The sequence below is a fragment of the Emydura macquarii genome, unplaced genomic scaffold (genome assembly GCF_026122565.2).
Source record: "Emydura macquarii macquarii isolate MOO-44397 ecotype Brisbane River unplaced genomic scaffold, CSIRO-AGI_Emac_v2 contig_1551, whole genome shotgun sequence".
NCBI lineage: Eukaryota > Metazoa > Chordata > Testudines > Chelidae > Emydura > Emydura macquarii.
The window spans coordinates 12,374,658-12,393,937 of record NW_027131688.1 but is presented as its reverse complement, the minus strand read 5'-3'; the positions used below and the strand labels follow the sequence as shown (position 1 = coordinate 12,393,937).

The window sequence follows — 19,280 nt, the reverse complement described above, 5'->3', positions numbered from 1 at the left end:
AATTGTGATTGTATATTTTTGAGATTGTCGAGCTTTAAAAAACAACCCCCCGCCCCAAACCATTGATTAGTTATGTTTACACTCTGCTAAGGAAGAATAAAGATTTTTGGAAGTGCCTAAATCCCATTTTCAAAAGAGATTTAGTCACTTCCTGAGTCTCACTGAAAGTCAGTGGGACTTAGAGTATTAAGGCCAGGTTTTTAAAGGTGCAGATAGGTGCCTAGTGGGATTTTCCGAAGCAGCCAGTTGATTGACTCCCATTGAGATCAACAACAGCTAGGCAGTGCTTTGGAAAATCCCACGAGGCACCTATAGACCCCCTAAATAATCTAAGTCCCACTGACTTTCAATGAGACTTCGGAATTGAAGGGCCTAAATTCCATTTTCAAAAGAGATGCAAGAATTGTCTACATGGCCCTGCAGTACGGCCCATGGGGTGTGAACTGCAGCACACACCAGCGCGCTGCGCTGTGCTAACTCTCCTGCCTGGGCACCGAGGGCACAAGCTACCTGCTTCGTGCTAACACAGTCCTGTTTGAAAGAGGACGCTTTTCACGCAGCCTAGCTACTTTCACGTTCACCCCCTCAGTGTCCACACTAGCGTGTGCTGCAATTCATACCCCTTAGTCCGAGCTGCAGGACCACACGGACGCTGTCTCAGGCGATGCGGAAAATGCTCCCCTCACGCCATCTGGAACATTCCAGAAGACTGGCCGGGCATCCCCAGAAATAAAGATAACGAGGCTCAAACCCAGAGGAGCCTTTTTAAAGTAAGCATCAAATTAACTGAGCACAACAGGTGGCCCAGTCCATGGCTGCTGCACTGCTTGACAGCTGTTGAAGCAGCAGCCCATCTGTTTCAGAGCAGGCCGGGAGTGGCACTTAGAACTTGTCTACACTAGAGCGAGCCATCAACTGTAGCCTCTCCACTGACTGAAATGCACCTCGTGTCCACAGGTAAAAGTCCTTCAGCTGATTGACCGAAGGACAGGATTAAGTGGAAGTTATCCCAGTAGGAGTTTAGATCAGCCCAGCCAAGGCATGCCTTGTACCAGCCGTGTGCACGTATTCAGATGGTTGTGACACCCTGACTGAAACACAGAGTGACCTGGTGCTGTAGGGCAGACAAGCCCTTAAATTGTTTTTTGGCAGGATTTGCAATTGGCTTCACACATCACTGGACTAGTTCTCCCTTTCTCAGGAGATAGCAGGGCCAGCCGCACAGGTCCCAGAATAGAAGACTGAGGTTATGTCTGAATTGTTATTTCACCCCGGTAGCTTTCAGGAAGTGGGGCATTTCTGTTTGCAACCGATCACATGTATTGGGGTATGTACTAGCTGCATTTTCTGCTCTTCATACAACGGCATGATTGCTCAGTCTATCCTCAGTCTTCATCGGGAACCACTTACCATGGCATCCAGCAACAGCATTTCTAACTTTGAAATGCTCAAAATTAAGACACTCACTCTGTTCAAGTTCTTTAAAAAAATCCATTGGGTTTGAGGGAAGATTTTTGTTGCTAAAAATCTAATCAGAGTAATTGATCTATTGTTTCTGCCCTTTGGGGCAGATTTATTGACATATGATCCACGTCAAAAGGCCCTTTAATACAGAATCACTCCCTATTCCCCTGTAAAATAATTCCCTATAAAGATTGTGGATTATTCCAGGGATCTCACCAGTTCTTTAGCTTCCATCAGAAGATCTTCAACATCAGAGAAGCCAAAGCTGGCTAATGTGATGAATTGGCTGACGACAGACACAAACTTGTCTCCTGGCTGCGAGAGCTGAGATTTCTGGTATTCCAGTTCCTTAAGGAAAGAAGTTTAATTTTGGTCAGTGCCTCTTTAAAAAGGGAAATATGCACAATCCTATTTAACAAACCCAAAATTTATCCTAGCTTAAAAAACACTTTGCCAAAAAGACTGCTCCCTGATCCTCAGAAAAATCACCTTCCGCATGGAGCAACTGCAAAAGGTGAGATTTCAGTTACTAGATGGCCTGACAAGGACGACTCGGGTGTCTGATCATGGGCACAAAGACGTGACATTGACTCTTTGTTCTACTTGCCTTCTCTGCTCTTGCGAGAAAGCAGGGTGCAGAAACACCTCTCTCTGCTCATAGCACGTACACTAAACAGAGGGAGGCATGGCAAAACACACTCAAAGGTGGCATGGCCTCATTCTAGGACTACCTGCCTTGACAGTGTCATCACAGCAATAATTCATTCTCATCTCTTCCTGTTCTGCCCCATTCCTGGTGGTGTGATTATGCATAAAGAGGACAATTTTCTGTTTTATTTCCTCTCTGAAGCCAGCAAAACTGTTCTGAATTTGCCTGCAGAACGAGGAGCACTGGCAGAACCCAGCTTCCCAGGCAAGAATTTTGTTGCCATGTAGTTACATAAGGGCATGCAGCGTGCTCCATATTTAGTTGGCTGTTTTCTAGGGGTTCCTCTTGAATTTTCATGTTAAGGCCAACAACATTCCCCAGATCTCTGTAGCTCGGTGCAGCGTGGCTGTCATTGAATGAGCGGTGCACAACGCTATAAGAAGCGCAAGAGGATACCTAGGAATTGCATGGTAAAGCATGCTTTCTCATCACTTGCAGACTCAAAAGAAGCCTGGAATCAGAGAAGGTGAATGTTGGAAGGGACCTCAGGAGGTCATCTAGTCCCACTCTCTGCTCAAAGCAGGAAACCCCACCTAAACCATCCCAGCCAGGGCTTTGTCAAGCCAGGCCTTAAAAATCTCTATGGATGGAGATTCCACCACCTCCCTAGGTAACCCATTCCAGTGCTTCACCACTCTCCTAATGGAAAAGTTTTTCCTAATATCCAACCTAGACCTCCCTCTCTGCAACTTGAGACCATTGCTCCTAGTTCTGTCATCTACCATGACTGAGAACAGCCTAGCTTCTTCCTCCCCGGAACCCCCTTTCAGGTAGCAGCCTTTAACGATCAAATCCCCCCATTCTTCTCTTCTGCAGACTAAACAAGCCTAGTTCTCTCAGCCTCTCCTCATAAGTCTTGTGCTCCAGCCCCCTAATCATTTTTGTTGCCCTCCTCTGGACTCTCTCCAATTTGTTCACATCGTGTACATGTGACAGTACTCAATGTACTATCAGGTCACCAGGCCATGATTATTTTGATGGTTCCCCCCCCCATCTATAGGTGGAATTGTAGCTAGCCACCCAACTATCAATAGATCTCCTTCTCTTATGTGCATGGAGATATCTCCAGGCCATTTGTCCACCACTTCCTCCCCATGCCTCATGTGAGCTCAAGACCAAGCAAGAGGAGCTGCTGTCTGATCTGTGGGCTCCATGATGGACAGTTTTAGAATTACAAACTGAGTCCTTGTTCATTACATATTCATGGTTTTGGTCCACAAACCAAATAATTAAGCTTACCCCCAACTTCCTGTCAATCTATTAGGCATTTGGCTGATTTATAACCGTTGTACAGCAACTCCTCTCAAGGCTGCTTTGGGATGGAACAAGTACTCATGCAGGGCAGGAAGGAAAGACAAACAGATCTCCAGGAAGGAAGATAAAAGCAGTTTTGCTAAGGGCTTCCTGCCCTGCCTCCCTAAGGATGGAGGCTATGAAGCTTGGAATCAGAATGGACTATTAAGTGGGTAAATAATACTTACAGTTTCTACAGCCCTCAGACCACTCCTCAAGATGTTTATTTCTTTCTCCAGCTCAGTCATACTGTTGAAAATGGCAACGCTTTAATTTTAAGCCTTTCCCAATGAATTCCAGAGCTCTGTGCTCAAGTCAACTGTTTTTTCCCCGTTTAAAATAATCCCTCATGGTGCTTCCTGTTTTCAGATTAGCAGCTCTCGGGCAGCAAGTTATGTTGACACACAGTGGCCAAAGAGACGGACGGATGTGAAACTGGTTATGGTTGTTTATTTTAAGCTATGCACACTTTGTTATAAAAGGAATAGTGTCAAGTTAAAAAGCATGGGCCAAATCTTGGCCACGTGGTGTAGAACCTTCCATATATTTGAGGAGAGGCAACCTTACCCGTGACCCTCCAGGTAGCCATGTAGCAATGGTAGGGACACCAAATTCTTCCTCAGAGGCAGAGTTTTTCTCCCTCTGCTCCCCATTCCCCTCCACCTCCCCACAAGGGAACGACATCAGATCAAATGGAGGCTCCTTGGACGTGGTCAAGTGGGAGATGAAGAAAAGGCTTACTAGGCCCAATAGCCTGAAGGCATCTCCAAAAGAGCTGTCAGCTGAGGAGAGGACTTTTGGCCTACTGGGCAAAGATTTTGCCTCGTCTCCCTGAGGGACTCCCCAATGGACAGTCCCTCAATCTTCCAGCCCCAAGGAGTTTTAGATGAATGCCATCAGGGCATTCTTCTCAGTCAGTGTCTTTCCTCTCAGAGTGGCAATAACCACCATGGTCCCGGTGTGGAAGGATACAGAGACCAGGGTCTGCAGGGAGCTGTTTGCCTGGTTAGGGGATTAACCTCATTTAAATAAGGTCTTCCCACCCCAAACATGCTGTCTGCTCCCAGGGGGTCTCGCCACCCATATATAACACCAGGTCCGAGCATCCTCTGGACCGAACCACTTGGTGCATTTCTGCCCTTCCTGCTGAGGAATTGGCCACATTATATATTTTAATACCTGTGTTACTAATAAGAGCTGAAAATTATTAACTCTCCCTCTATTTTAAACATTAAAACACTTGCCACCATTTTTGACACTTTGCATGTCACTGGTCTTGGACAGCGAATCTAGACTTTGCATTAAAAGGGCCCTTTGAAATGAGAAGAACCACACACCATTATGAGGTTTTCTAAATTCCACACGTACCCACCTCATCCCCAACCTCGAATTTAGGATTAAATGCTCTAACATTGTCCCTTTTAATATATAAAAATAGATCCTCAATCACATGCAGCTCAGCTGTAGACAGGCTTGCACCTTTGACTTTCTAATACACACATGCTCCAAAGCAAAAAAAACAAAAAAACAAAAAAAAAACCCCCACATTTTGAAACCTCACTGATTTCAGTGAGATTTATGCATGTGCTTTAAAGGGCTTTACTGAACCAAGGCTACAGTCTGGTTATAGAGAAATCCAATCCACTTGCGACTGGTTTAAAAAAAATGTTGGGCAGAATTTAGTAAGCAATGGGCCACATTTTCAAAGAAGGCAGCAGAAGGCTTGCATTATTGGTTTACACATGCTTGGGTGAACAGCTCCCCCCGTTTGCATGCCCTAAAGTCGGGCTGCCTGCAGAAAAAGGAGCACACGTAATCGTGCAGATGTTGCCATTGCGTACACATTTGAATATCTAACTCGTATCTGCAACCCCAACTTTGACAAAACGTTTTCATTTTAAAATTGTGTCTACATTCATAAACTGAGTATTTTGATGTTTTTGCAGTGGGGTAACAACAGGACACAGCTGTTCCAAGTGGTTGTCCTCTTATCACAATTAGAGATCTACAATTCTTTTCTGTTATGTCAGGGGTTTAAAACCACTACACTTGACATGTGCTTTGTCAACAGCCTTTTGCTTCTCTCTAAATGGTGGATTCCAGACACTGGTGGGGGAGGCAGCTCATCTGAAGAAACCCAAGCAAAGAAGAATTCAGTAATATCGCATGTACAATAGTCTGTCTGTTTAAACTGCAAACCACAGGTTGTCACCTTAACGTCTACCTACTTTACTTTGGCTGCTTGAGGGATGTCTTGCAGCTCTTCATGAATATTGAGGACTTTGGGATATTTCTTCTCCATGATAGTTATGAGATAGTGCAAAAGGGTGATGTTCCTATGATGAAAGAAAGACGACATTACAGATATGCAAGTCAATAGCCTCAGAAGTTGGCTATTAGCCCCAAGGTCCTGGTCAAATTCTTGTTTGGGTCACGACATTCTCCGTGCCTAGACTCTGGCGGCAGTTCCGAGTAGCTATGGCATTCTTCACTTCCTGTCCTTCATGGCGGGGTACTGTTGGGTGCACAGTCAAACAACAGCTACAATCCGCCCCTAAGGTGACCGAATCCCAGCGACGGCTCATGTTTTCTGGACAGCTCTGGTGCAGAAGGTGGCTGCAGGCCTGTTAGGCTAGATTAGCTGCAGGGAACAGGTTACCTCAGTGCTCCACAAACTGCATCAGTTTCCTATGCCGTTCCAGGTGTTGACTTTGTTTATAATTCCCTGGTTATCAGGGAGACTGCCTCTCTCCCCAAGAGCAGAGGCCAGCTGGGGAACTTAGGCCGGGAGTCCCTACAATCAGACATCTAGGGGCTGGTGACCAAGGATTCTCAATGGAGGGCACAAGACTCTAGAGCCCCATCCCCCCTCCGCCCCCGGTCCAACATAGTTCAAGTCTGTTGAGAGCTAAGTCACAGGGCAAGGGCACACAGAGTGTCTCAAGCATTTGCTGAAGGGGCGGCGAGAGGGAGATTGTCCTGAGAGGTGTCCTCCTCTCTCAGTTTCTTGGCAAAGAGAAAACACTGCATGTTTTTATTAAATTTTGCATGGTGCCAGCATTAAACACAGACTGCCCCAGTGCCCATTTCGGATGGTCTTTCGTACGGGTGCCCCCAGCCTGGCCACCTCTCACCCCCACCCTGCACTGCCTGGGAACTGCCCCAGCACGGCTGCAGCTCCAGCCCGTCTGAGGGTGCACCCACATGCTGCAGTAGCCGCCCTCATTCACCAGGAGGTGACTGGTCCTGGGAGGCAGTGCTAATCCAGTCTGGCCAACCCCTCCCCCAGGACAGGCTGGGGTGTGTGACAGAGAAGGCAGGGCTTCCTCTTTAAGGTTTCCTAACCATCCCCCTCCTCGCAGCACCAGCTGGGTACCAGTGTTGACCCACCAACACAGCTCTGGTTGGCTGCAAGGGCCAGCACTGGAGAGACGCTCAGGGCAGCAAAATCCCTTGTGTTGGTCCCAGTGGGGGACTTGCCCTCCGATGTATTCAGGTGCATTTTATCAGTTGATCCATACATCTGCAGAAAGGGACCATGCATCACCCCCTGCCTCCAGTACAGACTCCATTCAAAGCAGACACCGTGACCCACCCACCCACTCCCTGCACGGTCCAGTACAGTGAGGGGTGCACGCAACCTAAATGGTTCAGCCGAGGCAGGATCTGCTAATGTTCCTTCCCAGAGCCTGCTGGAGACACGGAGATGCCCCACTTTCATGGTAGCTGGTGGGAATCATTTCAATGGCATTTCCTCTACCCCCTGATATGATAAGGTCTGTGTCTATCCAAGGGATTTCTCTGGTGCCTGCCATTGTGGTGTCTTTGAGCATGCCCAGGAAGACAATTGTGAGGCTGGCAGACCAGGTGCCCATCCATGCCAACGCCCCTAGGCCTCACTGAACACTGACAAATGCACAGCTGGGAACCATCTGGCTCACCTGCATATTAGTACTGGCAAAATAGATGTTAAGTTGATAAGAATGTGTTTAGACCGGATGAAATGCTTGCAGGGTGCTGCATGTATTGATCTCACTTAGAACATTCGTATTCCCCGGTATAAAGTTACTCTGAATGTTTGCATTGGGAACCTCTGAGTAACTCAGACAGGAAAGCAGCATTAACAATGTAAAATGCTGGCTTTCTACTGAGGTATAAGATCCTACTCACAGGGCCCATTGAAACCAAATGAGCCATTGTGAAACATCAAAGGACAAAGACTTTGTTGATTGCTTCCCCCACACCTATGAAGAGGGGAGTAATTAAGGATCCTCTGAGCTATTCAGAATCCACAAATGCTTTCAAGGAGGTGACACTGCTCACTTGTCAATGCTGGACTTTGTGTCTGCAATCTTGTTTAGGCTGGCGATTTTGAACCCAAAAGCGTTGCCCCTCTGGCCTTTATTCATGTAGTTTCCCAAGGCCAGAACCACCTCCAACAACTGCTTCAGGCTTTTACTCTGAAGCACCTCCTTCGAGCCAGCGCGGATTGCTAAAACAGAAAACACAAGTTGTTATTGCAGTTAGGTTTCAGCAATGCATAACATACAGACTAGTCTAAGAAGGTTACTTTAAATGCCCAGCCAAAGCCACCATAAGAAAAGCGATCTGCCAACCAAATATTGCAGATGATCACTGTGACACTTTAGGCCTCACCGAACACTGACAAATGCAGTCTGGCTCAGCTGCATGTGACCATTGTTAAAACAGATGTTATTTCGCTAAGAAGGTGTTTAGTGTCTGGACTTTATGGAAGGCTTGTGAGTTGCTGCGTTCACTTGTAACATCTGTGTGTCATGTTAGAAGGTCACATCTAAGTGCTGGATTTGTAAGTATGGACGTCTTTGCTCTGAAATTGGAAGCCCCAGGTCAGGAGAGAAGCATTACCAAGTGTGAAATGCTGGTTTGCCACAAGAGATGTCATCTCCTGCTCAACCAAAGGTGGCGTTTAGAGACCAGACAAACCAACCTGGCCCATCAGTGAACAAAAGACTCTTGATTTCATGGCTGTGGGGGAAGCAGAGAGGACGTGCACAAACCCTCGTCCCATCACAGGTTGAACTGGGGGGAAAGGGACTAAAGATTCCTGACCAGAAGGATCTGTGTCACTATGCTGCTTGGAATTTGGAGAGGGCAATGTTTCTGAGCAAAAGCAAGAGACTGCCAAGCTGCTTAGCTTGGCTTAGCTCTACAGGACACATAGAGCTTGCACATTACAGCAGCTTCTATTACCTTTGAAACCTAAGACTAACTCTTTTGTGTGCATGTTTACCTACTTTACCCTTGTAAATAACTCATTTCTTTTTCCTAATAGGCTACAAGCATGGTCTTTGGTGAGAGATCTAAGGTGCAATTGACTGGGGCAGTCCATTGGGACTGGGAGTAATCCAAATGGTGTTGTGATTTTTGGTGTAAGGAACTATCCATCACAAAAGCAGGCTTGCCTGGGTGGCAAGACAGAGTCTGGCGTTCCCAAGGGGATTGTCTGTGGCTCCATGTTAAGGCTGTTACAGTGCTTGAGGAGTTCACACTTGATACTTGGTTGGTGAAATCTAAGTACAGAGCACACAACCAGTTTGGTGTTTGTGCCCTGGTTTGTAACAGTTGCCCTGAGGTTGGCACCCACACTCGTGAGCCACCCAGCCCACTTGATAACCACCTACTGGCACTGATAAATTCAAGCCATTCTAAATAAGATCTTAAAACATCTGAAAGTATTAAAAATCACCTCTTTCTTCCTTAAAGCAATCCTGACCATACCAGTACATTCAAAATCTGACCTCCTCTTCTTCTCCCTCCTTATATACATTTGCTACTTCCACAAAGCTTGGGTATATTTAGTTTTGAGATAAAAACCTCAGTGCTCTTTTCCCCTCCCCACTACCCATTTAAAAAACAAACTAACAAGGGCAACTCTACAATAATCCATCAATGCATCAGGAGGGAAAATATTTCTGTTTAGAAATAGATTTTAATTTCCGGATTCCAAGGCCTTGTTAGAACCAAGCATATTAGGTGCTATTGTGACGAATACACTGAGTGCATATGGGCTTTAAGAGTGATGTGAAAATTGGGGAATACTTAACACATCAGCAAAAAGCTTTCTAGCAAACAAATAAAAACAACAAAATCCCCATTAACTTACATTCAATCTTAGGCTTAACTTCGGCAACTCTCTCTGCAAACTTCTTTTTGAAGTAAAGGGATTGCAGCCTTTGCTGATAGTGATTTATCCTGCAAGAGTAAAAGGTGCACAAGTTGAAATTGGTTGGCTACAGATGGGACACCCCAACTCCACTGTTCACAGCTGCAGATGGGAAGGGCCAATTTTACCGAGAGCACCTTTCTCTTTAAACTGTAGTAGAAAAGATGATGCCTTAAACTTCCATCTCTTAGGCCCCAATTCAGGTAAACACATGCTTAAAGGCATGACTACACCACGAATGAAGTTGACCTCTGTTAGGTTGACTTACAGCTAATGTCTGCACTGCCCTCCTTCTGTCAGTGGTGTGTGTCCTCACGAGGGGCAGTGTGGGGAGCTGACAGCCTGGGTGCTCAGCTCCATGCACGGCTCCCCGCTGGGAGCTTGGCTCCTCCTTTCCTCCCCCCCAAGCTCTCAGCTCCCTGCCAGGAGATGGGCTGCCCCCTCCAGGCTCTCAGTTCCCCGCTGAGAGACAGTCAACAGTCAATGTAAGTAACCCACAGTGTCTACACCGACATAAGCCCTACACCTCTCGTGGAGGTGCAGTTATGATGTCAGTGTTGCAGGACATGGCTGTAGCGTGTTCACTGATAATTAGGTTGGCGTGAACTGCCTTACGTCAACCTACCTCTGTAGTGCAGACCAGCATGTGCTTATGAGCTGTCCTGAACAGAGATGCTGTCCTGAACTGGGTCCTCAATGCTCTTGTGATGAGCCATGGCTGCCTACAGGCAGGTATCACAACGACCAGCTATCTAGAACCTGAAACCTTCAGTACCGAAAAAGCTGGCTCTGCTGGCTGAGCTAAGGAACCTCCACTCAGTCCCAGTTCAGCGCACAAGCAGTCTGACTGCTGTGAACTACTCACGCTTAAAGTCAGCCGGGTGCTCAAGTACAGTACTGGAGCCTAACCTCATTTGTGAGCAAGGAGCAGGTTGGTCTGGTCACTGAGGCCAGTTCCTAGCAGACAGGATCACAGATGCTAAGCCCACGTATTAAACTTACTCGTGCAGTCATTGTCTCATTAACTGCAAATACTCGTTTCCTTTGTGTATCCCAGGGTGTTAATTCCACCACTGGAAGCTCTCTTCTGAAGCAGGAAAAACACAGGTGTCAAAATTTCCATACTTCTGAAAGATGGCGTCACAGGAAAAAAAAAAAACGAATCAAGAAGCCCAATGAGGAGATGGGTCCAGACAGGAGCACTGAATTCCCTCAAGCTTCATGACAGTTCAGCTATAACTTCAGAGCTCAGGCACATCCCTGTCTTTGGCAATAAATCACCACTTGACAGTTGTAGGTCAGTTCAGGTGCTGTACAGTGGGAACTAGAGAGAGTCCCCATTTATCGCCTCATGGACTGACCCAAGTTCACGATCTTCTTCGGTGACTTTGAAAACATGCTCATAGCTCAGCTTGTGAAATTCACAACCGCAAGAATTCAGAGAGTTCAGTATTATAGCTGGATTAAAAAAGGTACTGCATTGTTTGGTTACCAACATCACTGGAAAACATGCTTGCAACAATAAGGTTATTCATCCTTCATGCTTCAGGGCATACGATTGCTACAGGGGTCAGGAAGGAATTACACTTTCTCTCCACCCCACATACTGCATGGCACAGCTGGCCAAGTTCCTCTGAAGCATTAAAGAAACATCATTGCTGGAAGCAGAGCTTTGGATTTGTTGGCTTGAAGATCTTTGCCAGCATGGCAAAGCTTATGTTCTTAGGTCCTGAAAATGCTGCAGCATTAACTGGATTATTTTCTTCCTTGGGTAATGCAAACTCTACAGTTAATGGTCAAAATATTTAGAGAAAGGGCCAGATCCTCAACTGGTTTAAATCAGTGAGAGCCATGCTGTTTTACACCAGCTGAGAATCTGGGCAACAGTACTGCAAAAGGAACAGTGCTCCTTATTGCATAATTTGGACAGTGCTTTCTACTCTTAACCACACGCTGTAGCTTTAAACATTCAGCACTGGGAGATGAAGGCTGCAGATGGAAGTTCCTAATTTATCCCCAGGGCAGCCAGGCAACAGGCTCACACAAGTATGTGAGCTGCAAAATAAATAAAAATATCCAAGTGGATGTTTAAGCCAGGTCTCATTAGACTCCAGCTGCATTGCACAAGATTATCTAGTTCCATTAGCCAAATATTTTATAGAAGTACGGTGACTAATCTGCTCAGCTGCCCTTCCAATAGGTCTAATGTGATAACCTGCTGAAATTCTGCAGCTAGTAGATTCCAGCATACCTGCTCATTTCAAAGAGGAACCTGTCCGCCTTGGCCATGCGATCTAATTCATGTTTGTGCTCCTCTAGGAGGTCAATATCGGCTTTTTCAGGAACAAATTTCAGGAGCTAAAAGGAAACACAATTTAGACAAGAGATCTATGTTTATTTTTATATAGTCCCTTTCTTAAAACGGAACTTAGGCTTTAATAGAAAATGAAACATCGCTGTGTCTCCTTCCACCCCAATACCACCCCCATCCAGAGGCTGCGATGTGGCGCTATTACAGTTTGTCTAGGAAATACTGGACTTGTGCCATTTTCCACACACAACATCACTCCATGTTATTGTTCAATACTTTCCACCATGGCCTTGACATATGTTTTGATTTTACACCAGCTAAGCTGCATCTTCATCCAGTCTGTTATGATACAATTAGTTTAGATGGAGGCACAGTGGTTGTGAAATTTCATAGGGGTCACATCAAAGGAAGAAAAATCCATTTGTTGGAAATAAAGCTGATTGAAAAAAATATTCCCTCCCCCACAAAAAAAAAAAAGGCAGTTGCATTGAAACCAAAATATTTCATAGAAACATAGTAGTTTCAATGAACATTTAATTGGGAAGGTATCTCAGGTCCAGAATGCAACAGAACAAGAGCCGCCCCAAATGATTTATTAGCGCACAATAAAATGTGGATTACTCAGGTTCATGTCCTGATCCTGCCTGATTCAGAGCAGGGATTCCTGGGTCTCCTGCTTCCCAGGCGAGTGCCATAGGCACTAAGCTATTCAGGGGTGGGAGTCAGAGTCTCTCTCGTGTTTTTTCCATTAAAAATGTTGAAAGGTCTCAGCCGCATGAAAACAAACCTCAAAACTTCTTTCAAAATGGAATTCTTGTTTTCTAGCCAGCCCTGGTTGCAATGAGGGTGTTTTTACTTGCAAATTATATTCCAGCTAATTAATCCTCCCAAATCTGCTCTGGAGGTACAAGTATTATCTCCGGTTTACGGTAGCGAATAGCTCTTTGTTTATTTTCCTTAGATGCTCAAAGTCTCTCAGCAATTTCATGTCAGAACTGGGATTAGAACTCAGGTATTTTAGCTCATGTGCTTCGTTGGCTGGAATGTAGATCAGTGCCTCTTTGGAAGCAGCCCTCAGTCTACTGTCAATACGACGACACCACCCACCGTCGCTGGCGCTTGACTGAAATCGATGAACTAACCCCATAATTGCAAATTCCTGCCTGGTGTGAATCGATCCTACAGAGCTAGAATCCCATGGAGACAAAGTTACTCAAGCAATGAGACACTCCGGGGTGCGGAGCTCCCCTCCCATGCAGAGAGCCTGTCCCTAGGTGTGGTGATATTAGTCAGGCGGCATCACCGCACTCTGGTGCCTACTGTTTTTATAAAATGGCTCTTCAAAATAAATCATGCCAAGGAGGGGCGCCTGCCCTGCCTCTGTTAGGAAATAACAAGCCTCTCCTTTTGATTCACTTCTAATTCCTACACCACCTCTACCGCACCCCACGTACCGTGTGTCACTCATCTGAATGAAAGCACTTGCTCCGAGGAGCAGGAGCCTTGTGTTTGATTTGTCTGTGAAGTGCCAAGCTCCCTTTAGGAGTTCAATCAATACATAAATCAGGCATTGCCTGACACCATTCATGGACTGGGAGTCCTAGCGACTCAGATTCCTATTGAAGTGACCTGCATGCACAGAAGTTACAATGAATCTACAACTTGCCAGTTCCAGCTTTAACAGGACGTCATCTTCATGCTCTGCATAACAACGTGAGCCCTAGTCCCAGGCAATCTGCAAAACAGCACTGCAAGGAGGGGACCTGGGGCCGGACTCTCTGCTGCATTGCCCCAGCTTTGCACCAGTGTAACTCCCTGGGTTTTAAAAAGTGATCGAAGCATAAAACCAGAGTAACGCTGGTGGAGGAGGCCCCTCATCTGATGTACTGCCAGAAACTGTCGATTGGACCGAGCACCCCAATGAGGTCAAATGCATTGTTGGAATCTGAGCATAAGGGTTTGTGGTTATGAAAAAAGTATAAGTAAATATTATTTAGGTCACAATTTGCACATTTTTTGAGTGGAACATCCTCTGTTTTGGAGAGGAAAGGTGTTGTAAAGGCTGTGCAGACAAGCTCATCTCCGTTGCATATCCCAGCTGCACATGGGGAGTCATTTTACAACCTATCAGTCAATAATCTGCCACAAGCCTTTGCCTTGTTTTGAAAGGCATCCAAAACTAGCAACCTGGTACGACAATCAGCACGACCGTATGCGTCTGTCACCCACCTGCTCGAGCATGTCTTTCGGCAAGTCCTCTTGTTCATCCATGGTTAAAATTGCACGTTTGATTTCATCATTTGATAATTTCAGCCTGGGAAAAGACATAAATCATGTCCGGAACAGTGTTATTCATGCATGAAACACAGTCTAGTATTTGCATTATCGACACTGGTTCTTCATGAGGCTGTTTTGCCTGGACAATTTAGGCAAGACTCATCCAGGAACCCAAGCACACTCATCGACAATACTGCAAATCCTTTCTACAGACATGAACTTCCGTCAGGGCCTTAGGTAAGAGCCAATGATCGGCTCAAGGGACCCAACCAGGACCCTTTTCTATTCTACTCACTACCGTGGAATTCATCCTATTACAAGGTCAAGGGCAGGGCACTGCAAGATGGAAGGTAAGGTTAGTTTCATCTGTCACGCTGGCTAGATTGGGGGCGGGGGAGTATTTATTACGTTGTATAACATCACTATGTCAAAATCATAGTAATTCATGTGAGATATGCCATGTCAGGTACTGTTAGAAAGGCTATAATGTGCTAAGTAAGATGATGATGTTTATGTGTTGTGTGTGTAATGGAAGTTATGGATATGTTCGATATATCTGTATTTCAAATTGTGCTGTGTCTGGGTGACACCCCAGACAGGATGGCTGCAGCACTAGCCTGCTTAATGGCCCATTAAGGAAATTCACAGGTACGAGGGCCCAGGGTGAGAAGCCAGGGATATACTTGATGAGTCACCAGGTCTTACTCGTGTGACTCTGGACTCCATCTTATTCCTGTAAAATTCCACAAGCAGCAGGGCAAAGACCAAATGACATAAAAGGCAGCTGCCCGACATCCATTTTCTCTTTAGTCCGTCTTTGTCTTCAGTCTCCAGCTTACCTCTGGATCAACTCATCTACAACTGAACTGAACTGAAGCTGTGAAACAAAGGACTGAGTCCCATCCAGGTACTGGATGAACACCAGAGGGATTATACATGCCTGTAAACTCCACAATTCTACTAGAAACCTGATGTATATGGACTTTCAAATCAATTGTACGTAACCGATTGCTTTAATCCTTTAACATTTCTCTTATAGTTTGTTTCTTCCCTTTTATAATAAACCTTTAGTTTTAGTTACTAAAGGATTGGCTGACAGTGTGGTATTTTGGGCAAGATCCAAACTTATATTGATCTGGTACTGTGGCTGACCCTTTGGGGTGAGGAGAAACCTTTTTGGTAAAGAGCATAGAGTTTTAAATAACTGATCTCTTTACTGGACCTAGTGGCTGATTGGGAGCCAGAGACTGGAATGCAGTAAAGGGGGCTGTGTATATTTTTGTTTTGGCTTCTTGATAATCAGTGTGGGGAATCAGAAGCACTGTTTGTGGCTGGTTGGGAAGTCTGACTTCAGTGTCACTTACCAGTGCTGGGAGAATCTGCTCTCCTTTTACAGCCTGCCCTGATGTTGGCATTTTCAGGTGGCTACTCTAGGCATGGATGGGTCACATCATCCCATTACATAATTTAACACCTGAATAACAAGACAGCTCTTCTACTCCGTGCCATGAGTTACACAGAAGGAGAGTCAAGGTGAATAATACCTTCTGCCCTTTGGCTTATTACTACCTTGGCTGCTTTTCAGCAAACACTGATTATTTGGCTAGTTACCATGTTAAACATTGGCAATTTTATAGGGGTAAGATTACTAAGGACAGTGTTTATCGTTAAAATCCTTACTTTCGATCCATTCCACACCCCTGGCCTGGGTCAATCACTCCATTGTATGTACTCCACCTTAACCTCTATGGAGGCAATGATTCTGCTCAGAGTCAAGGATTCATTCAGTTACAGCGACAGATAGTTTGGAGGCTCACACAAAGCTGTAGTATGATCTTCACAGCTGAAAAGGAGACCCTGTGATATTTACCCTTCCTCCTGTTCTCACGTGACTATTGAACAAATTATACGTGTCAATAAGCAAACTTTTGATGCCCCCTTAACATTTTTCTGAGGTTTAATTTACCTTTTCCATGTCATCTGAAACCGGACAATGTCAGGTTGGAGTCTATTAAAAATGAAACAACCCCAAAAAACAATAGCTGAAATTTTCAGCCATAACTATTCATTTTGGGTGCCTCAATTTTTGGGTGTCCAACTTGAGATCCCAACTGCTTGATTTTCAGAAAACAGGGGCTCAGCATTTTTTTTTTTTTTAAAATCAACCCCTTTCACGGTGTCTCAGGCTGCAAAAAAAAAAAAAAAAAAAAAAAAAAAAAAAAAAAGTACGCACCAAAATTATCTTGTCTACACAGAGTTTATGCGTGGCAAGCCAGGGTGGGACTTACTGCACATTAAGCCACCATGCACACTAAAAGATCCATAGTGTGCTTTGAGATGCACTTGTTTCAAACAGCTGTACGTCAAAGCTCACTATGGAATTTGTGGTGCACAGTGAGCATGGTGCACATGGCTAGTTAGTGCACAGAACGCTAGTGCGCTGTAGATTCACAGCCTAACTCTCTCCCCATAGACAAGCCATTAATCCCGTCTGAAAATTTAGGCAAATAGTGAATACTGAGTTCAAAAAATAAATCATTTGCTATACTTCCGACATCAGGTATTGAGTTAGCACCAATCAACATAGAACCTAGGCACTTTGGGTGAAACCTTGGCCCCACTTCAGCCAAGGGATTGGTGGAAAGGTGGGGGCAGAGGGGAAGGGGAACAAAAAACCCAAAAAACAACAAAAAACCCTACACCACATTCAGCTCCTTCTTCTCGGTTCCACCAGCTACTGATTAAGGCTAAATGCATCTGCAGACTTCCCCACTCAGCTTGCTGGAAGGGCTTTGCTTGTTTCTCTTCCTGTTTTGCATTACGTTGGATGAAATAATGTAAACGCGAAAGGAAAACACGCCCGTCCGTAGGGTTAACGGAATGGTGTTCGTCCCAGGGAACGAGAACAATGCACGAGCACAGCAGTTGCGTATTATTGGATTACTGAGCTGTTTTATTTTCAATACTGGGTCTATTGTGTGCTCTTAGCACCCCCCAAGGCTTTGTCTGGGTTCCACACCATTGAGCCTTGGTTGGTAGAACATAGCCTCCATTTCTCTTTAAATGCTCGTATACAAGAGACAACGTTACGGGATGAACGGGAACTTTCTTCAGTATAAAAGAAAAAGATCCAGAACTTGCACAGGCCCTGGTCCACACTGCTGTGCTGGGTCGATCTTACACATGCTAGTTACATAACGTAACCAGCATATACTTATGTCTACGCAATGCAGCATCTTCACGACGCGATGTCGACGTTGCCTTCCACCTTTCGGGGAGGTGGACTAATTGAGTCAACGGGAGAGCGCTCTCCTATTGACTAGGCGGGTCTACACAGGCCTGCTCAATTGATGCCGCTGCATTGATGCCTGCCGCTGCAGCAGTGTAGATGTGCCGACAGTTGCAATATCAGGAGCTGGTAGTGCCGGTTAAAGTCCCCGTTGTAATCCCCCGATTTCACACCGGCCCATCTACTGAAAAAGTCACTTTCTTGACTTTATTTTTGGATTTGAGTGACACACAGGCCTCATGCTAACTCCCTTTCGCACAGAGTGAATTTCATCCTGACTGAATAAATACCATGCCCAGCTGCACATGAAATGAGTGCCTAACCAAAGCATGGCAGTAGTTTAGCTGCACAACAGTTACAGGAAATAATTTAGCCAACAATCATTTTGGTATTCCTGTGCAGAATGAAGTACAATGCATTCTCAGAAATAGAATTTGCTCATTTTGGGGAGAACTGTCTGAATTCTTGGAATTCAAAAAGCATCGTTAAAAAGCAGAGAACTAGTCCTATGTACACAGAAAGTCTTTAAAAAAACAAACTGATTTAACCTTTGAAACAGTCAATTATGCTCAATGAACCTGATCTATTAATGTGAAGTATTATATATTGTGACTGTATAAGGCATTCTTGAAACCATTACTGGAACCTTTGTCCAGTTCTGGTGTCTGTGCTTCAAAAAGGATGTTGCAATATTGGACAGGTTTCAGAGAAGAGCCCCAAGAATGATTCAAAGACTGGAAAACATGCTTTAGAGAGACTTAAGTTCAGTCTATTTAAGCTCATCACAAAGAAGGTCAAGAGGTGACTGGATTGTGGTCTATAAGTACCTACACTGGGAGAAGATTTCTGATAGTAGAGGGTCCTCTAATTTAGCAGACAAAGGCATAAGATCTAATCGCTGGAAGTAGACTCAAACAGGAAGGCACATATTTATTAAAACAGTAAAAGCATTGGAATAATCTATCAATCCACTGGAATAATCTATCAAGGGATATGATAGATTCTCCATTACTTGGAATCTTTAAGACTGATTCCAAGATTGGGGTTGAAATCCTGCCCCCACTGAAGTCAAGGGAGTTTTGCCATTGATTTCAATGGAGCTGGATTTTCACCCTGATGCCCTTTGAAAAGAATTGCTCTAGTCTATGGCCTGTGTTATGCAGGTGGGGGGACTAGATGACCACAACAGTCCCTTCCAACCTTAAGAAAATCTATAACTGCTTAATATTACAGGCTCAAGAGTAGTACTAATCATTAACCATTAGAGTCTACTGAATCTAGAACAACCACCTAGGACCTTATCTCAATGGAAAAGAAGATAAAGAGTTGGATGGGGTTCCATAAGAGATTTTTTCTTGTAACCATGAGAAGAGATGGGGGGGAAGTGCTGAAAGTATTTGTTTATCAAAGTTCACTTTACATTCAGTGTTGTTCTACACTATTCAGTTCTCCTTTACTTTCTACACCAATGTTCACAATACAAGGGCATTGTAAGAGATCTCATCCAAAAATGAGGAGGAAAAATGGTGTCTGACCTGCGAAGAAAGGCGAGAGGGGGCAGAGATGGCACCGTGCGGTGCCTACAGTGAAACCTGCCACCAGAGAAAGAATGGACACCGCTGTTAGATACAGGGGATCATGTCCCCATCAACATGGAGGATGGGGTAGATTGCACCCTCAGCAAGTTTGCGGACGACACTAAGCTGGGGGGAGTGGTAGATACCCTGCAAGG

At 45.1% G+C, this 19,280-nt stretch overlaps 1 protein-coding gene across 1 annotated transcript in view; it reads right to left on the bottom strand.

Moving 5' to 3' along the window:
• The window catches only part of DAAM1 (dishevelled associated activator of morphogenesis 1), a 172,814-nt gene that overhangs the window by 7,183 nt on the left and 146,351 nt on the right, over positions 1-19,280 (bottom strand). The window contains exons 18-24 of the mRNA XM_067554883.1: positions 14,212-14,296; positions 11,923-12,029; positions 9,612-9,700; positions 7,790-7,958; positions 5,695-5,802; positions 3,655-3,715; positions 1,681-1,812 (exon numbers count right to left, since the gene is read on the bottom strand). Coding sequence (XP_067410984.1) covers positions 1,681-1,812; positions 3,655-3,715; positions 5,695-5,802; positions 7,790-7,958; positions 9,612-9,700; positions 11,923-12,029; positions 14,212-14,296 — 751 coding nt within the window. The remainder of the gene's footprint in view (positions 1-1,680; positions 1,813-3,654; positions 3,716-5,694; positions 5,803-7,789; positions 7,959-9,611; positions 9,701-11,922; positions 12,030-14,211; positions 14,297-19,280) is intronic.